The following is a 20,133-nucleotide window of genomic DNA, read 5'->3' as shown; positions in this document are numbered from 1 at the left end:
GAGTTTATTTAACTGCTTTAATTTTTAAATATTCTCAGGCTTTAAAAATAACAATATCCGTGTTACACCTGAAGAGGGCAGTGTTGTACATAGTCTAACAAAAAAAACTTGTGATACTTGTGAAAGAGACGAATTTGAGTGATGATGCCATAGGAAGACTGAAATGCCCCTGGATAAGTAAAATGGGTGAAGACATCAGTGTGTAATCACATGTGTAAACAACAACGTCCGCCCCTGTGGGATCAATCCTCTGGAACGACTATAGAGCTTCATGAGATCCGCTGGAACAATGACACGATCGCTTCTCTACACGTCGCACTGAGCAGCGGAGGAATCCTTTGTGACTGCTCCGGGTGGCGGGATAAACTCAAAGGAGCGGATGTTGCGTGGTAACCTTTCCCGCGTTTTCTTATCGTGCGTTTGGGTTCGTTCGTTTCTGGTGCGTCACGTGATCTCACCCAACACACACACACTGAGTACTGTTTATGTTCACAGAGATCCGCGTTGACCAAACGTGAGGCTGTAATCTGGTTATTTATCGACACTTTCTGCAGCGCTATCATTTTTAAAATAAAGGATAAACATCATCAAAACTCAGTGGAGACGTTCATATTCTCGTTAGTGGGAGTTCTGGTCGTTGAGTGAGTCTAACAGCTGCGACCCCGCCCGCGCACTGCCGTGTTACAAATCGAGCGCACACACAGGAAGTCAGCAGCGGGGTTTTGTTGTAGTGTTGCTACGGAATTCGTGCGGGGGGCTTTAAACTTAGTAAACATCCTCTCCGCTCCTCCACAGAAGCGGCTTCACTTTTAAAACGTCCACTGTTAGCTCGTTGCTAAGCTAACACCGAGATGCCACCCAAGAAGCGAGGCTCCGGGACCCCGCAGAGCAAAGGGCTGAAGCCCGGGGCTGAGAGTGTCTCCCCGGGCAAGAAGGACAGTCCGGAGTTATCTGTTAAAAAGTAAGACCCGTGTTCCGGTGCTGCTGTCTCTCGTCTCAGCAGCGACTTGTCCAGCTGCTCTGATCTGTTTACACGCTGTAGCCGCCATGTGAAGCTCACGTTATCTTAACTGGTGTTTGACTTTAGCCGGCTCTGATCGTGAGGCTGTTTAGCTAGCTGCTGCTGCTTCACACTAAGCTAGGCCTGTGTGTTAACATAATATCGCTTGGTTTATTTCAGTCACACACCGGCGTCCACGTGTTACAGGTAGTTGTCATTGGTTGTGACACTGTTATTACACTGTTATAACACATAAACACACCACAGTTATCAGACACGCAGGGAGGTAAACAGTCAGTGAGGCGGTAGTTGTGTTTCTGTTCTCCATAGTGGTTATTGATGCTCGTCTCCCTCCTCCAGACACAGAGACAAGGATGCAGAGTTTGTGACCCTGTGCAAGAGCCTGCACGTCACAGACGTGGTGTGTGACAGAGCCTGGACCCTGTGTAAAACTGTGCAAGAGTCCATGGAGGAAGTCACTGTAAGTGTTTGCATATGTACACAAACTGACAGTAGACTTGTTGTGATCTTGTCGTGTTAGTCAAGCAAAGGAAAGGTCATTGGTGGAAACTGTATTAGTGTGTTTGAAAGCTGTTTTGTAAGAATCGAAGATTCAAATACTGCCTGTTTTAAATATGTGCAAAGAACATGTACAAATATAAACAAATAAGAAACCCTTTACTAAAGTTCTAAGTTCTTCACTAAAATTTGAGTAAACAAAAACCAAGGTAATAAAGGTTCATAAGTATGATGAATAATACATTGCACAATGTATATAAGTGGTTTGTTATTGCACAGTGTTTAAAGGTGACATGATTAAATGATTAAATGAATACTGCCCAGATAGCAAGAAAACATGCAAGTTCTTTTTAGAGACGGCTGACTTTCATTATTTTAGTTTATTGTTTATTTATTTGCTTGTTTATTTGCCAGGGACAAGGAAGAGAAAGATTGTAACAGGTTGCAAGAACTCAACGCACATTTATTGCATTTTTGTAGCCAAAGATAATTTGCAGTCCTTGTCTTTTGGCTTTTTCTAATCTCAAAATATGTTGTAACTCAGCATAAGCACCAAACTTCCTATTTGTCAGCATCAGCCATTCTTTACAGAAAGCAATATCCAATTTGCCTTAAAAGGGAAAGGATGTTATAATCTGTGTTGTCCTCTTGTGATTTTTGTAGCATGTCGTCTGTCATTGAGAACCGTATCAGAAATGGCCTCACATGGATATACTTACTGATCCTTTATGGCATTAGAGAAGTAGATGAAACAGCATCTCAAATCAATATTGTCTTTGTTCATTGTATTTCAGGACAGTCAGAAAAGGCTGTGGGGTGCTTGTCTGTTTGTGACTGTGACAGACATGGATGCCTCCTGTTTCACCCTAACTCAGGTTCTGAAAGCAGTTTGTCAGAAGTAAGTACTCGTCGGGTGTTGTTAGCAAAACTCTCTAGCATGCAAAGTGCGATATCTCTGATTTGAATACACATTTGGTACAAAAATAATATACAGGATGTCTGGGCTGAGCACTGAGGGGGTATTGCAAAGTTTCTCAATCTTCTTTTAGACATGCACTGAACTCTGGACATTTCCCTGAAAATGTCGGGATGGGATGTGTGTGAGAATGCAATTTGCTTGTCAGTTGCTCTGGACATTTTCCTGAACTTTTCCTGCCAGCCCACTAGTAACATGTTTAGATTAAGGGCATATGAGAATACAGTTGGAAAATGTCAAGCAAGTGACCATGTTGATTAGGTTTCTGACACACGACACTGGAAAAACTAAAATAATAAACATATTTCAGGATTAAAAAGAAATGATATAACTGCGGTCGATGTCAACAAAGATTGAAAGCCATTCGAGGGCTTTTACTGATAAGGGCCGACGCAGATTTTGATTTGCAAACACACAAATGTATGATTTCTGCATTGGAATTAATATGTCATCTTTACTTTTGTAGTGTGAAAGAGTTCATGGATCTCGTAAGGAAGTTGGATGTGAACTTGGATACGATTACCACCAAGGTGAATTCAGCAATGACACGGCTGGAGAAGAAGTATGACATGACTCTGGCTCTTTACCAGAGGTTTGAGAAGTGAGTGAACACGTTCCACTGCTTCATTGCTATAGAACTGTTTGTGGGGAAATTGAACATTTGAACTTAACATAATATCTTTGTTTCAGGACTTGCAAGAAGATCTTCACTTTGGTTTCTGATGGCACGTAAGTTTGACACTGACTCAAATTGAATGCATTAGACACACTGCTTTTTGAGTATTTTACATTCTCGTGTTTGATAATTGCATGCAACGCTAGTGAGAGGTTAATGGTTCAGTGTCTTATTTTCAAGGGAGAGGGAGACCATGCGGAACTGCTGGACAATGTTTCTCTTGGCCAAAGGTAGGTTAAGCTTTTAACACGATACCAAGAACGAAAAGAAGAAATATCAAGCTGTAAACACACTTGATGGAATAGATTTCATGTTGCTCCATCTTCTTCTTTTCATCCTTCCTTCCCCCTTAGTGCTCAGCTGTAATGCTCAAATGTATTGGAAAGTTTTCCACCCCATTGTTACAGCGCTGTCATCTTTAGTGTGCAGCAGTATTGTCGTGACGGTGCATCTAGAGTGTAACATCTGTGCTGTCTGCAGGAAGGGTCTTACAGATGGAGGATGACCTGGTCATATCATTCCAGCTGCTGCTCTGTATGCTGGAGTTATTCATCAAGCGCTGCCCTTCAGACCTTCTGCAGCCTATTTATAGTAAGATTAAGTCTCATTCACTTTACTATCTGGTTTCTTTAATACACTTTAAAAGTGTCAAAAGTGTAGGTGGAAGAATTTCCTTGAAGAATAATGAAAAGACATTTTTGAGTCATGATGTAGATAGGTCTCCACATTGACTGTACAGTGTTTCCCCTAGGTTTTAACAGAAATTGCAACTTCAGGTATTCTGTTTCATGAAAAGATTGGTTGTTTATGGCGAGCATAGATGTACTAATGTTTTACATGTTTTTCTCTCAGAATCAGCCATCAGTAAAGTCCAGAGCCCCCCAACACGAACATCTCGTCGTAACCAGAGCAAAGTCAAGTCCCGACCTCCTGAGCCAGAGATGGATGTGCAGCTTCTCGAAACCTTGTGCAAGGAGAATGAATGCAATGCAGAGGAGGTCTGAACACTTATACTTACACTTGTATACACTTTTATTTACAAATTTCTACCTCCTCCTGTGTGGTTTTCTTTGCCTTATGTGTCCTCTATACGATTGTATTTGCAGGTGAAGAATGTTTACCAGACCAGTTTCGCGGCTTTCCTGGAGTCACTGGTTTTCAGATTTCCAGATTTTCCTCAGGTAAACGGTGTGATTGTGACAACACCGGCTCTACTGTTTGATTTCCCTTTGCTCACTCTGCACATACTGTTTCCATTAGCTATCTCTTCCTGCTTGTGGTTGCTGCTGTTTGACACTTGAGTGTCTGACAGCTGTTGGTGGTTGTCTTTGCTGCTCTCACATGTTTGATTTCACATACATGGTGTCAGGAAAATGTGTACTCAAGCAGGGGACCCTATGTAGTGGGTCAGGGTTATATATCGACAGTTATGACAACAAGATACACAGGATGTTACTGTTTGCAGACAGTGACAATCTCCTCCGAAGGACACTGGACATATTTATTTTACTGTTCCATTACCCCAGTAACGGACAGGTGGTGCACATCATTTACACAAGTGTCTTATATGAATAATGTGCAAATTTGCACCTAATTTTATCTTATCCATGACGGGCCTGGGTAACTGGAAATAAAACGTGAAGACTGTGATTTTGGTCCAGATGTTTTATTATACTTGGTCTTTTTTCCTAAACTAGTTGCAGACAATCTGAATCTTTACCTTATTTTAGAGTTGTTTATGTTTTTTAAATCTTTATTTTATTCTGAACCCTTTTTGATTTGGTTCCTGGGTAAATGTATTATTAAATGGACAAAACTCAACCTGGTGAGCACAAGTGAGACACAGGGATGCTATTTATCTTTTGTGTTGGAAGCCATTTACCTGCACGTAACCTCAACCTTTTATTTTCACCCCAGGTGCATGACCTCGATCAGCAATATGAAGAACACTACCTCAAGACTAGAGACATCGATGGACGGCTGTTTTTTGATAGAGACGAGACTGTACTTGTGCCTAAAGTTGAAGTGTAATTTTATTTTCTTCTCTATTCAATGTTTTGATATTGGTCAGTTCATATGATTTAGAGTAAAGTGCTTAATTATCTGCTCCTGATGCTTCCAGGTCAGAGGTGGAGATGACGCCAAAGAAGAACCTGGCAGATGAAGACGCTGTACTCATTCCTCCACAGACGCCAATCAGGTGAGTGGTTAGTCGTAGCTCACCAGTTCTTTTCTGTTAGTTATTTTTAATGTGGGGGAGAAGGACTGAAGCTGTGCTTGCATCACATAATTTATACTGTTGGAAAAACTGTTTGTGTGGGAAAATCTAGTGATATCTAGAATTTTCAACACTGACAAGATCTCCAATCAAAAAACTACTGACATGTAAGCAAACGTACATGCAACACCACTGGGTGCTACAGTAAATGAATAAATCAAATCCAATATTAAAACAAACGATCAAATTTAGCCAGTCTTATATGGACTAATACACTTTTTCTGAAATCTGGTTTCACTTGGTATCAAACCAAAACCACCTTCCTAAGTGAGCACCAGGTTTAACTGCATTGGAAAGATGTGTGAGAATTCAATAATATTTCAATATATATATGTAGAAGGTAATGGCCTTAACCAGCATTTTAATAATAATTTGGTTGGCAAATATTAGGTTATAACTCAATATATTTTGAAGATGTAAAAAGCAAAGTTTATTTTTATTTAATGTGTATATAAGTCAACAAATAAGAAACCAAACATTGCAGCTGGCTCTGTGATTGGTTGTACTGTAAAAATGTGTAGTTTATTGAGTTTGTCCTTAAACAATGTCTGATTTTTGTTTTGTCTCATCAGAGCTGCCATGACCTCCATTCAACAGTTGAGGAGTGATCTCTTCTCTACTGGGGACCAGCCATCTACTAACCTGTATTCATATTTCAATGTGGGTCCCTGCAAGTGCTTCCCCTAAATAAAATGGACCTTGAAGCTGCATTTCGCCACCTCAATTTGACATATTTCCTGTTTTCTTCTTACCTGTTGTCAGAATTGCACTGTGGACCCGACACAGGACGTGCTGAAGCGTTTGAAGACCCTCGATCAGGAGTTTAGCCGGAGTTTTGGTCAGGCAGTTGGCCCGCGCTGTATCGTACTTGGAAAGCAGGTATGAACTTAACACTGAACTAGAACATGAACAACAATGGCCACATGTGCTGAAGGGATTAAATTGTTCAACTTGCAATGCTCTTTTGTCTTTTCAGCGATTTATCCTCGGAGTACAACTGTATTATAGAGTCATGGAGGCAATGTTGAAATCGGTACAGTGACTTTTTTGACTTATCTTTCAACCATTTCATTCAGTATTGTTTATTGTTAAAGTATTTATTTGGAGGCTCAAGAGAACTCAAATTTAGCATTTCTCAGAACACGATTTATGTATCTATTGAGTATTGAAGATATTATCAACTCCGTAACATTTTCCAATATGTTCTTTCACTGTTCATGCCCTCGTAACTTCTGTTTAAACAGTAATATAGTTGAGAGAAAATGGCCTCTGTCAACAGGAAGCAACTGAAAGGAAGTGTAGACTTTATAGCAGAAGTTCGCCCACTTATGTACTCAACATATGACAGTGTCATATCTGTTTTTCTTTTTACGATACTTTTATTTTCTCTCTGTAGGAAGAGAAGCGACTGTCTGTGCAAAATTTCAGGTATGTATTACAAACAAATTGTTTTATTCAAAAGATAATTATTATTCAACTTTTATTGAAGCCTTTTGTTGTTTGATGTGTGGTCGAGCAATGAGCAGATTCCTATGATTTCCATTCCAGTAAACTCCTCAATGACTCCACATTCCACACATCACTTTTGGCATGTGCTCTGGAGGTGGTCATGGCAGCATATGGAGGTGTGTCCCATTAAATTGCTTTCATAAAAAAATAAATAGATCCTTGTGTAGTGTCTTACATTGATGAATGATCACATCAATGTTTAAATGTCTTGTAGATTTGCGACGAGTCAAATTTACGTTGTTTGCTCCTTATGCTCAGAGAGCGGTTTTAAGGCTGGAGGATACAACCATGGCGGTGGTGACTCAGCTGGGACAGATGTTTGTTTCCCCTGGATCCTGGATGTGTTCAACCTCGCCGCCTTCGACTTCTACAAAGTCATTGAGAGTTTCATCAAGGCCTACCCCACACTGAGCAAAGAAATTGTCAAACATCTGGAGACTTGCGAGAACCTCATCATGGAGAGGATCGCATGGAGGACGGTCAGTTTCATCACTTCATCACACATACATACATACATACTTGTATTGGTAAGATCTCCTTATAACACACATACAGATACACATACTTTATATGGCATTTATTGGCCCATGAAAAAACATTTAACATATAAACCATTACATAATGTTGTACCAACAGAGATTGAGGCAGATTCCACATGAAAAGTCTCATTGTATATCACTTTCTCACAAACACATTAAAGTTGCACTAACAGAATATACAGAGCAAAATGACTCTAACCACAGCCAACAATACGTTTTAGTATGGCACTGAACCCGACCCTCTGGAACCTGCTCCAGAGACACAACACACTGCAGTGAACCAAAGTGAAAACACACAAAACTTGTTGAATCTATTGCAATTCATGTGAAATGCTGATTACCTATTTTATGGGGTGATCTACTACAAAGTATTGCACACAGTATGGGGAACTGAATACTCTACGTGAATAGATGAAGTACTGGTAGCTTGTATAAATAATTTCAACAAGACAGCCCTAGTGCTTTTTTGTGACGATTGTGTCGTTTTCAGTGCTTATATGAAACGATCGGTGTCACCGACTGCCACTGCCTCCACTACCAGATGCCTCCCTGTGCGCCAGGCTGCTGGAGAAGTAGTAGATGAGTGGGTTGAGGCAGCAGTTGGCGCTGGCTAGTGACAGCATCACAGGGTGCACAGCCTTGGTCACTTTGGCCAGGCCACAATGGGACAGCAGCCCCAAATGAGTGAGTGTGTATCCCAGCAGGTTGATGTGATAGGGGAGGAAGCACAACAGAAAGATGGCCAGCACCCAGTAAATGATTGTGAGAGTGTGCTTGCGGCTGTAGTGCTGACTACGGGAGCGGTGTCTTGACTGGCTCAGCACGCTCAGCACTTTGCAGTAACTGTAGAGAAGCAGCATAGTAGGAAACAGAAATAAGCCCAGCACTGTGCAGAGGACCGCCAGTATGATGGTGCGGTGGCGCTGGGAGGTCGGGTCCAGCAGACAGGGCTGGTGTTGGTGAGCTGCTGCAGATCGCAGGAGAGACAGACCCACACTCAGCCCCAGCACCAGGCACCAGACCCCCCCACTTACCAGCTGTGCAACACGCAGCCGGCGGACTGTTGATGCAAAAGGGTGCACCACAGCAAAGTAACGGTCCACGGCAATGCACACCAGGAAGAAGATGCCCCCATAGAGGCTGATGTATTTGAGGGTGAAAGTTAGGTGGCAGAATGCTACCCCGGGAGTCCAGCTGGACAGCTCTCTCGTGATGGAGGACGATGCTTGAGCCTTCTGGTGATAGTGGTAGATTCTCAGAGGAAGGGAGAAGACAAAAAACAAGTCGGCAGCTGACAGGCTGACCATGTAGATGGCTGTGCTGTTGACGGTGAAGGGTGATAGACACAGTCTGCGCAGAGCCAGGCTGTTGGTGGCCAACCCCAGCACAAAGATGACACTGTAGGACACTTGGTAGAAAGTAAAGCGGTAGCTGGTGTCCATGGTGCAGTTAGACAATAGTGAGAACGACGTGACTGGAGCCTCACTCATATTCCACCACTCCATGTCCTTAAATGATTTTCTGCCCCAGAACCTACAATCCATGTGTCGCTCTCATATCTGAAGTAAACATAAAATCAAGTTAGGAGCATGTTCAGTAGCATCTGCTGGATCAGTAAAAGCTTAATAAACTCAAAATGTCTCCCGTTTTATGGGATGTACATTCACAGAGGGGAATGCCCCCCTACAGCGGACGCAGCTGAATTAATGTTTGATGTGTAGGAGGAAGGTTGGAACGAATTCTGTCAATAAAGTTTTAATTGCTTCGTCCTGCTCCCATAAAACAAGCAAACATTGGGTTTCATTTCATGCAGAGAGTGGAAAAAATGTCATACTGCTCTGCACTAATTATACTTCATGAAACATTTAATGAGGTTTCCCAGTCGAGAAATTACAACACTGTTCAAATTAAAACGGTACCGCTGACTTGTTGAACAATGTTTTCAGTATTTTCTTAATACTAGTTTTATCCTGATTCTGTATTTTTATGTTGTATTTAAGAAATACAATTGTGAAATATATAAAAACAAATATATACCAATTAATGAATTATCTCTTATCATTTTCGTTTAGCTTTCAAATAGAATCTTAATGCACATTTTTTTATTCTCCATAACATTATTTAATGTCCAGATCATATTAAATCACTGATCCTTTAAAAGCAAAATATATACAAAATTGAGTTACTTTACTTACTTTGGCAGTCTGATAACTGAATAGTTATACTGTAGCTGTTATCATCCTCACTCTCTGAAAAGTAACTTTTAAAGTCTGCTCGATATCTTTTTTTGGAAAAAATTTAATAATTAAATCATGTTTTAAAATAAAGAAGTGAGAAAGTGCCACTTACAATTAATATAAACATCCTCATTAATTTGCACATGCTTATTTAATTAGTCAAAGTATTATTTTTTTTAATATAAATTGTCATATCTTCATCCATTATATACTGAATATGTTGAGAAGAACTTAATTACTCACCAGTATAAGGATCGCATTGGTACAGTGACCGTATTATGTTAGGTTTCCTGTTAGCTGGTGTTCTGCAGCAGGATAACTAGATAGGATGCTGCAACTGGACAAATATCACTGACTGGAAAAGACACTCGCACCCTCTCTCCCTTTCCCTCCAACTATCGCCCACTCTCTCTCCCCACACACATGCACACATGTGCACATGCACACACAGTTTGTTGAATTTTTAGCTGACTTAGTGAAATTATTAAGCAAGCTTTAAAAGCTTGAAACACTTGTTAAGATGTTCAGATTGGACAGAGTAGAACTAGTTTTCTTACTAAACCAAATTTTGTGAACAGTCTTAAAATTACACACATACAGTTTCATTACATTCATGTTTATGGGCACTAGTTGATCATTAACTTTATTGGTCAGATGTTGGACTAAGTAATGAATCGCTGAAAGAAGCAGTGTGGCAACCACTCTGTGATGCCATATATGTCATAAATGAATTAGTCTTTGCACCTATAGTCCAAGTCAGATTGTTATGTACGCTTTACATTAAGACAACCAGACTTCACCATTTCAATTTAGCTGTAATTAAACCAGTGTTGAGCTACCAAGTCTCTGATTGAATTCTTTTAATTAGGAAAATATTAGTTACTGTGGCACAAATTATGAAATAGACATACACAACTTTACACACCACGTTACACAAATCTGAAAGAGATACAAATATAGATGACTGAAAGACACAATATTTCTTGATTGCGAAATAACTGGTAAAATTTATTATCCTGTTCTGTAAAAAAAAATGAATACAGCTTCACACTGTGTTTATCAACGAAGATTATAATTGAGAATACATTGTTCTTACTGTTCAATAAACCCTTTATACAAATAATATCATTAATCACAATCAGATTCATTTTTTTATCTCGTACAAATATTTGTTCAGGGTGGAGAAGTCCATTTGCATTCTAAAGTTAAGTGCATTTTACACAAAGTGTAGTAGTGTAAGTAGTCCGAACATGTCAAAGTAAGACTTAAAGGGATAGTTCACCCAAAAATGAAAATTCACTCATTATGTACTCGCCACTATGGTGATGCGACAAAACACTTTAGGAGTTTTATAGGGTAGAGAAGAAAACATAAAATGCCTCTATACTGCTCCTCTGAACTATCCCTTTTAAAGAAATTGCTAAATCCTTTATTTATCTCAATGATGTTCTGCACTAGTCACCAGTTCTGACTCACGATTGCGTCCACTACCTCTGTACTGTTTTCTGGAAACGTTCTTCTCTTTCGGGAGGCATGTTGTCGCTCGTCTGCTTCGGTTTCTCAATCTTTCTCACTCTTGCGTAGTGATGATGAGACTCCCCGAGTCAGCGCAGACCCTCAGGGCAACACACCAGGAATGCAGTAGTGCTGAGTCTTGCAGCGCACAACTTTTACAAGAAGAAACAGGCTGCATGCAAGCCACACCATATACCAAGCCACCGCTCCGCATATTCCACAGAGAGCTGTGATTTCACGATTAGTTTGTGTTGCTTATTCTAAATCAGTTTTTATCCTTCCCACATCCTCCACAGAAAAGCCCAGTTATCCAGATAAGGCTGCGTTAGTGCAGCGTTGCCTTTCAATCATTGACCACACCTGTAATCTGTCTATTTAATCTATTGAGTCATTGTGCAGTCATGGAAAAGACAGTTTGTGTTGCTGTGCTGATCGTACCTGTATGACTAATTGATCCATATAAGTGATAAATTAGTAGCACCCAACTGAAAGGCATACACACAACTGAAACCATTCTAATGTCAGACATTTCTGAAGTAGTCAATTTAAAACTCCAAAAACTTAAATTAATAACTGTTTATTTTCTTTCAGTATAATGGATACATGCTGCGATTTAAAGTGCTCAAAAGCCTTTTCTTAGGCCACAAATGCTTACAATTTCCACAGCACAGTTCATATAAAAAGTTATACTGGTTCAGCATTGCTTAAAACATTTAAAAAAAAATTAAATCTGCTCTAAGAATTTACATAACAAGTACAATGTCTTTTGTGCAAAAGCACCATGCACATTCTTCATCCAACTTGTTTTCTCACAAATGCATTGTGAATTGTGAAAGTACCAAACTGTATTTATGCTGCAAGACACTCCGATGTCTGACTTGTCTCAGTGTCTGAGTCCCAGTCAAAACTCTCCTTGGCCTCCAGTGACTCCTTAGAAACAGTGGTCTGTGCTGTTATGGTCTTTAAGGCCACACTGTTTCCACTCTGCTTTGAGGTTCACCCGAATTAATAATCCTGTCACATTATTGACTTTTCATTAGACTGTTGACTCACTGATAGACATTTTTGACCTGAGACTCCTCAGTGTCAGGGTTTTTGGTGATGAGATTGGGCTGCTTTGTGAGCTGTCCCCCTGCAGTCTCTCGAATAGCCGAGCCCCATTGTGCCACACTGTGGACTTGCGTTTGATGGAGCTCTGAATGGTCTCAGAAGTGAAGTAGTAAATGACTGGGTCAAAGCAGCAGTTGGTCACTGCTATGCACAGAGCTATAGGGTTGATAACTCTGACCACATATTCTGCATAGCACCCCTTCAGGACATTGGAGCGAACCAGAGCGTAGAAGATGAGATTGACATTGTAAGGGATGAAGCAGAGGCAGAAGAAGAACAGATGCACAAGGATCATCCTCAGGATTTTTGTTTTGTTGAGGCTCCCCCCACGGCTAATGGCTTGCGGTTTACTTAGTGTCCGCAGCACCATGACCGAGCAGAACACATTGAGCATCAAGGGGATGAAGAAGCCCACAGTCTCAATGAACACCACCACCTTCGACAGCTCACTCTTCCACTGGTCTTTGGAGTAGTTTTCAAAGCAGAAGTTTGAGGATGAGTTGAGATTTGCTTCCGAAGAGGTTTCCAAAAGAAACCCTGTGGGTATACTCCCCGAAAGAATCATCACCCACACCAAACAGCAGGCCAGTTTGGCATTCCTCTTAGTGCGGATAGCCTGTGACCGGAATGGGTGCACAATGGCCAGGAAGCGGTCAACACTGATGCAGGTGAGGAAGAGGATGCTGCCATACATGTTGGTGTAAAATAGGGACACCGAGATCTTGCAGATTACACTTCCAAACAACCACTCGCGTCTAATGAAGTAAACGATCCGAAAAGGCAAGGTGAGAACAAAGAGAGAGTCTGAAACCACAAGGTTTATCATGTATGTCGTGGTCTCGTTCCGCAGCTTCAATGTCCAGCCAAAAATATATACAGCCACCATGTTGAGAGAAAGTCCAATTACAAAAACCAGGCTGAAAACCGAGCTGTACAGAGGGTACTTAAAGCCATCGCTCTTGCTGCAGCTCGTGCTATTATGCATCTTTAACTGGTGAGTCTGAAACGTCTGCAGAGTGAAGACCTCCTCCTCAGCCTTGTCCCGGAGTGTCCAAAAAAATTTAAGTTTAACTTGTTAATCCAACTGTGTGCAACAAGCAGCAAAAACTGTTTTTATGTTAGGAAATGCCGAGAAGAAAAGCAGACAGCAACTCCTCAAAATACCTGCGATCGTATATCCAAAGTTCAGAACTTGATTTTTTTCTTCTGTGACAGCTGTCCACGTCTAATATTCCTCATTTAAGTCGAGTTTTTCAGTTGTCGTCCACGTTCAGAATGTTGATCCTTTTCGTAGAGAAGTTTCATGTGTCTTTTCAACTCTGCGAACAGTTGAGTGGATCTCCCTCTCTCTCGTTCTTCTGTCTGTTCCGGCAGCAGCCCTCTTTGTGGGGAGGGGCATGGTGATTGTTACCCTGCTCCTGTCGGACTGTAAATCTGAAACCTCAGAGCAGGCTGCAAGTGAAAGGCTCAAACTCACTGGTCTGTTGCAACACAGAGGGAGGAGACTCCACTGGGAGCAAAGTCCTCCCATTGCTGCTTTGTTCCTGCATTTACCTGAAATTTGAATAAGGAGACTATTCAGAAATGTATGTTGCGCCCCATATTCACTATCCCTGTGTTCAACTATGAACTTAAATCATGGGTTTTTCTTCTTGACTGCTTAGATCATCCTGTTTTATGACTGAAGTTGTTTGTGGTGGTTTCATTTAGAATTTTAAAACAAATATCCAGCTAAATCTAGATACTTTAAATTTAACACAAGTTTACAGTAAACACATGTCATTGAATGCTGTGGATTCAGATCAATGGGAAGTGTACTCCTTGTTTGTTATGGGTGAGTTGCGTAAGCAGGGTGTGGCAGCTGTGATATGAAGAATGTTCTAAGAGCAGGTTTGTACCTGTCCTCAGTGGGTTAAATGCTGAGTAGTAGCTACACCCACTTCCCTGTATGATCTCATTTCTGATTTCTCTCTCTGTGATATATGATCAGATAGGAAATCTTATCAACATAAAATGTGAAACCGGTGTATTATCAGTCCATTTGTATCTTTCAGCATTTTTTTAATTTAAATTCTTTGTCAGATTAACATCCCTGATTCTCGTTTGTCCTGTCGTTTCCAATTGTCAGTTAGACTGCAAGAATTAGGGGATTGATATCCATACAATTGACACATTTTTGGGCAAATTTAATGCAAAAATGCCAAACTCACTTACTTCAGCTCTTCTAATGTGGGGATTTGCTGCTGGTCTCTGTTTTGCATCATAGTAAATTGGAGAGATTGGGGCGTTGGAGGGTTGGTGGGACAAAACCAGACTTTAAAGATGTTATGATGGGCATATACAATGTACAATGTGATTAAGAATAGCTTAAATATTAATTTAATTATAAATTAACCAAGACATTTTAATAGATTTTTCATATATATGCAAGGTTCTGATGTGTTAATTGGCTGCTCAAGTGTAGATGAAAGTGTCACTTCTATCAGTTAAAGTTTATTTTCAACTTTCCCCCATGTCAGCTATCAGTAGGTTTTGTTTCTTTGCTCCAAGGTTTACACCTTACATTGTCCAGTAAACAGTATATGTGTTTCTATTGACGTGTAGTTAAATGTAATCATCATGTTTGTGTGTCTACAGGGCTCCCCACTATTTGAGCTGCTGAAACAGGAACATGACAGCGGAGCGGCCGAGCAGGTGGAGACCCCAGCCAGTTTCAACCAACCACTGCAGCACAATCACACCGCGGCTGACCTGTGAGTCATTTACCCAACAATCTGTTTTTCAGCTGCTGATATGCAACAACTAAGAAAGCTTCTTCGACCTAAACCCATTTTGGCTGTTGTGAAACTACTGGTAGTCGTAAATACAACAGCTTGTCGCTTTGAGTCATATAGACATCATAAAAAAAGGTTCCATGACCTTTATTCACAACAAGCCCAATGTCTTCTACATTCTCAAACCCCTCGTGTTTCACATTTACTTTTACTACTTTACAATAATATTGGTTTTACTGGCTTTTCTCACAGATATCTGTCCCCCGTGCGTCCGGGCCATCGTGTCTTGCCTCCTGAGTCTCCAGGCACAGTCAACTCTCAGGCTTCCTCTCACACTCCAACCCAGCCGCCTGCTCAGATTCCACGACACCCCAAGTCCAACTCTCTCAGCCTCTTCTATAAAAAATGTAAGATATCGTTCAACTTCTTACCTTCTTCTTTTTGATCAGTGCAGATTCTTTTTGGCTGAGATCTGCAATGTTTCCTTAAACCTTCGTTATCTCAAGATATTGTTTGGATAAATTCTGTATCATAAAGATGTGCAGACAATAACATTCTAGACCAGGAGTGGGAATTTTACCATCAACAGCCATTTCAATTTTATAATGTCCTTTTAAGGGCCATATCTTATTATGGAATTTGTGTACATCAACATAAAACCCCCTCTAATGCGATGGCTGTTCCTGCATCGAGGTGTCTGATGTCAGATGTAGTTGTATCAACATCTGCATGTACTCACTACCTGACTGTCAATTCAAATTAATTCAGTACGATTCAAAAACTTTTTGACAATAGTTATTGTCACGTAACGTAGAACTGAACATATATGTATGATTGCAGGTATGTATAATTTCCTCTCATTAACTAAATAAAAGTAGGGCTGCATTTCAAAATAAGAGAAGATATTAAATGTGGAAATTGTGCAAGTTCAAATAAAGGGCTTATCTTCAGAAAAATTAAAATAAAGGGAGCAAAAGCTATAATTTCAATTTTTCTGTTCCACATCTTCTCAACCAATTTTACAGATAATAAATCTCAACACATCTCAACAATTGAACAGTTTTAGAATCACTTTCTTCCCCTCTTATATCCCACTTCCCCACTTTTTTCGCCTGTTTCTCGCCCTTTCTCCGTGTCCCTCCTGTTTCTCGCCCTTTCTCCATCTCACACCTGTTTCTCCATTTTCTCTGTCTCACTCCTTTGTTTCTCGCCCTTTCTCCGTCTCACTCCTTTGTTTCTAGCCCTTTCTCCATCTCACTCCTGTTTCTCCACTTTCTCCGTCTCACTCCTGTTTCTCCACTTTCTCCGTTTCACTCCTTTGTTTCTCGCCCTTTCTCCGTCTCACTCCTGTTTCTCCACTTTCTCCGTCTCACTCCTTTGTTTCTCGCCCTTTCTCCGTCTCTCTCCTGTGAGTGTCCAGTGTCAGTAGCACCTTGTAGCATATATTTTATATTTTCATCACAGTGACGACACTCCTCCTTTACTTCAACAAAAAAAGTCTGTCCACCTCTCTTGGAAAGTGCAGCATTCCACATCTACTTTTCTTGTCAGTCACTGTGATGCCTGTCAGCGATCACAGCTACAAATGCTCTTCATTCACCCTGACTGTGACCTGACAGTCAGACAGCTAGAAGCGAACTCCACTTCGGACATGTTTGTCTACAATTTTGTTATTTGCTTCACCAAACCATGAGAGTTTTACAGTGTTTTGTGGAGGGTGGCTGTTTCCCACCTGTGGTGTCAACACTGTCAGCCCCAATTCACAGATCCGGCATGAAAAACATAATATGAAGGTATCCACTGCACTTCAGTGATGATTTAAAAAAATATATAGAATAGTGACATGACTTATTATTCCATTTTATATGTATTTGTATTTGAAGGTATTACATAATGATACAAATGTTTGTGGTATTGATATTTTCCAGTGCAGTAATCCTCCAGGTTCTCTCCTCTCTGCAGTGTACCGTCTTGCCTACACGAGGCTTAAGATACTCTGCTCCTACCTGCTCTCCTCCCACCCTGAGCTGGAGCCCATCATGTGGACACTTTTCCAGCACACGCTTCAGCACGAGTACGAGCTGATGAGAGACCGTCACCTCGACCAGGTAGCCTGACGAGCCTGCTGCTCTCAATTCTATGTCGTTAATTTCTCCTGCTCGTTCTCTCTGTCTCTTGCTCTCTTGTATTCTCAGTTTTTGTTTCTTCTCAAACTGCTCCGTGTTGTTCCTACAGTTGATGATGTCAGCCATGTATGCCATATGTAAAGTGAAGAGTGTGGATCTGCGCTTCAAGACCATTGTCACGGCTTACAAGAACTTGCCCAACACCAACCAGGAGGTGACTTAACCTTTCAATAATCACTGTTTTTGTTCTCATACCTCATGTTGAATAATAATATAAAATACTTTGTTTTGCCTGTTGCTCCGTGTTGCAGACCTTTAAGCACGTGTTGATCACCGAGGGCCACTATGACTCCATCATAATCTTCTACAATCAAGTGTTCATGCAGAGGTTGAAAACCAACATCCTACAGTATGCGTCCACCAGGGTGAGACACCTTCCCCATCAGGAGCTACAGTTGAATCTCACCACATGTACAAATCGGATGCAGAGACTGTATAAATCTAAGATACCCTCTCATTGTGTCTGTTTTTATTTTTTCTAGCCGCCTACCCTCTCTCCAATCCCACAAATACCACGCAGTCCCTACAAAATCCTGAATTCCCCTCTGCGTGTGCCTGGCAGCAACAACGTGTACATCTCCCCTCTGAAGAACCCACGCAATTCCCCGAGTATCATGACCCCTCGCTCCAGGTCAGCTCTTCACTTTCACAGCAGTTTGACAATTGTCCAGAGGCTTGATCCTTTAAATAGATTTTTAAAAATAACCCTTGAATTTACCCCCTTTTTTTTCACCTTTACAGAATGCTGGTATCGATCGGCGAATCTTTTGGGGTACGTCACCCTTTTGTTTGCTCTTTCACATGTTAAAGAAATATGTCTGATTTTTTCCTCTCTGACTCTGCTGCTTATGTTTTTCTTTGTTCTTCTGCAGCTGTCCAGTCGGTTCCAGAAGATCAACCAGATGGTCAACAGCAGCGATCGCTCCTTTAAGAGGACTCTGGATCTCGGCTCGGCTCCCAAGCCTCTGAAGAGGCTACGGTTCGATGTCGACGGACAAGATGAAGCTGACGGCAGGTTGGTCACAGATGGTGTTTCCATTGCCAATGTAACACTGGCAACCTGATTTATTTACCTCACCTCAAAGTGGCTCAACACATGAACATGGTATTTATTACAACAAGCAATGAGTATGGGAAACAGCTTCAGTTTCAGTCCAACTGAAAATAGATCACATTGATACTATAGAAACTAAATTCATATTATTCCAGTTTATTTAAACAGGTTTAGTAAACAACTAAAATGGATGAATGGAGCTGACTTCATTTATTTCAATTTTACAGCAAATCTGGTGGAGATTCTACACTGATACAGAAGCTTGCAGAGATGAGTAAGTAAAAACTACTGTTTTCTCAACAAAATTAAATTAGTGGATGTATGTTCTTCTGTTTATGATTTTCTTATTTTTTTCTTTATTTAGGCTCCGCTCGAAGTCGTATGCAGGAGCAGAAGCTGAAGGAGGACGCAGAAGCAAGGAAGGAGTAACTCTACAACCTACTGAACTGACCTGCTGTTTGTCGAAGCGTTAAGACGACACTTTGTTTACACACAAAGTGAAACATTCGTTTCTCTGTACATTTAGCAATGTATTTTAGTTTTAGTATTTAACTTTGTGTTTGAGGAGTTACATGTGAATATAGAGTCGTTCTCCTCTCGCTCGCTTGTTGAAGCTTCCACTGAGTGTTTTTACTAAATCGATGCATTTCCAATGAATTGGATTTGTTTGAGATTAAGTGTGTTTGGTTTTAAAATTGATATGCATTTTTAGATGTCATAAGAAATCGCTGTATTCGCAGTGACATGCTCTAACTCATGTTGGCTTTTTCCTACCACCAATTAGACTTTTGAGATTCATTTAAAATGTTAGTATTTCAATAGTTTTATTCACGATGCAACATTTCAGGTGTTTGAAGGATCATGATCACTCTTCTCAAAAAGGACTAAAATTCCGCCCCAGAGGAAAATCACTACATCTTTAAATGCACAAGTTATACTTTTTATGTGATTTTTCTTTTATTGAAAATATGACATTTTTTATTTGTGACATAAAGTGATCTTTTCAAATATCACTTTGAAAATCATACATTGTTTGCACTCAACCAAAATTCATTATTTTGCTGTATATTAGTTTCAATGGTTGCATGTCAGGTTTCTCTTTTGTGTTGCATATAGTTTAATAGATTTTACTTTAATTATTGGTAGAGAAATTACACAATACATCAAAGGAAAAAAAACTGCTTATAAGGTCAAGCTAAAGGATTTTTTAAATGTTTGAAATCACATAAGTTGGTTCATTTAAATGTTTGGAAATTAATCGAAGGGTTCTGGAAAAGGGAAAAAGTACAGTGATCTATTCACACCACATCTTTCATATAAATGAGGACTCTGTGATTAAATAGGACTAAACCACCAGAGATTTTGTAAAGTAAATGTGTTTATATTGTACTTTATTGAAGTAGTACTTTTACATAAATATTTGCAAAAAAAGTGTTTGTTTTTCTTCTTCTTTGCAAAGAGACATTTAAACTCAACAATTGCTATGACTCTAATTTTGATATCGTGAAGACAATAAGCAGAGACATTTACCATGTAACAAAAGGAAGACACATTTAGTAGTTATCTGTTTTTTGTCATTTCTCTCATCACACTGACAGTATTGTTGTATTGTGTTATCTGTCAAAGTGTTTTATGTTCCTCCCAGGTTCTCACAAAGGACACATTTAGAGTTTTGTTTTAAATCCCTGGTTTTGTGTATGCATTTGAGCCGGTGACAGCCAGTGGCTAAAGACATAATGTTTGATTTTGTACGTCCGTTC

The 20,133-nt window shown here is 40.3% G+C and overlaps 3 protein-coding genes across 3 annotated transcripts; 1 reads left to right on the top strand and 2 right to left on the bottom strand.

The window, feature by feature from the left end:
- The first annotated feature begins 730 nt into the window (after positions 1 to 730).
- Positions 731 to 19,745, top strand: rb1 (retinoblastoma 1). Its single transcript, XM_061085804.1, has 27 exons — positions 731 to 961; positions 1,361 to 1,481; positions 2,314 to 2,417; positions 2,962 to 3,096; positions 3,186 to 3,224; positions 3,352 to 3,401; positions 3,652 to 3,762; positions 4,024 to 4,169; positions 4,278 to 4,352; positions 5,089 to 5,198; positions 5,294 to 5,371; positions 6,022 to 6,109; positions 6,212 to 6,328; positions 6,426 to 6,482; positions 6,846 to 6,877; positions 6,998 to 7,074; positions 7,217 to 7,437; positions 14,997 to 15,112; positions 15,386 to 15,540; positions 17,096 to 17,241; positions 17,369 to 17,473; positions 17,571 to 17,684; positions 17,802 to 17,950; positions 18,061 to 18,091; positions 18,192 to 18,334; positions 18,601 to 18,647; positions 18,738 to 19,745. The coding sequence occupies exons 1-27, from the start codon at positions 852 to 854 to the stop codon at positions 18,800 to 18,802; spliced, it is 2,742 nt and encodes a 913-aa protein (XP_060941787.1). The 5' UTR covers positions 731 to 851; the 3' UTR covers positions 18,803 to 19,745.
- On the bottom strand, positions 8,010 to 9,002 carry LOC133019039 (lysophosphatidic acid receptor 6-like). Its single transcript, XM_061085373.1, has one exon. The coding sequence runs from the start codon at positions 9,000 to 9,002 to the stop codon at positions 8,010 to 8,012; it is 993 nt and encodes a 330-aa protein (XP_060941356.1).
- Positions 11,811 to 13,772, bottom strand: LOC133019499 (lysophosphatidic acid receptor 6-like). The gene has a single exon (XM_061086009.1). The coding sequence runs from the start codon at positions 13,342 to 13,344 to the stop codon at positions 12,286 to 12,288; it is 1,059 nt and encodes a 352-aa protein (XP_060941992.1). The 5' UTR covers positions 13,345 to 13,772; the 3' UTR covers positions 11,811 to 12,285.
- Positions 19,746 to 20,133: the final 388 nt, after the last annotated feature.

The sequence above is a fragment of the Limanda limanda genome, chromosome 14 (assembly GCF_963576545.1).
Source record: "Limanda limanda chromosome 14, fLimLim1.1, whole genome shotgun sequence".
NCBI classification, from domain to species: Eukaryota; Metazoa; Chordata; class Actinopteri; order Pleuronectiformes; family Pleuronectidae; genus Limanda; species Limanda limanda.
The sequence above is the reverse complement of the archived record's forward strand: the minus strand, read 5'-3'. Positions and strand labels throughout refer to the sequence as shown.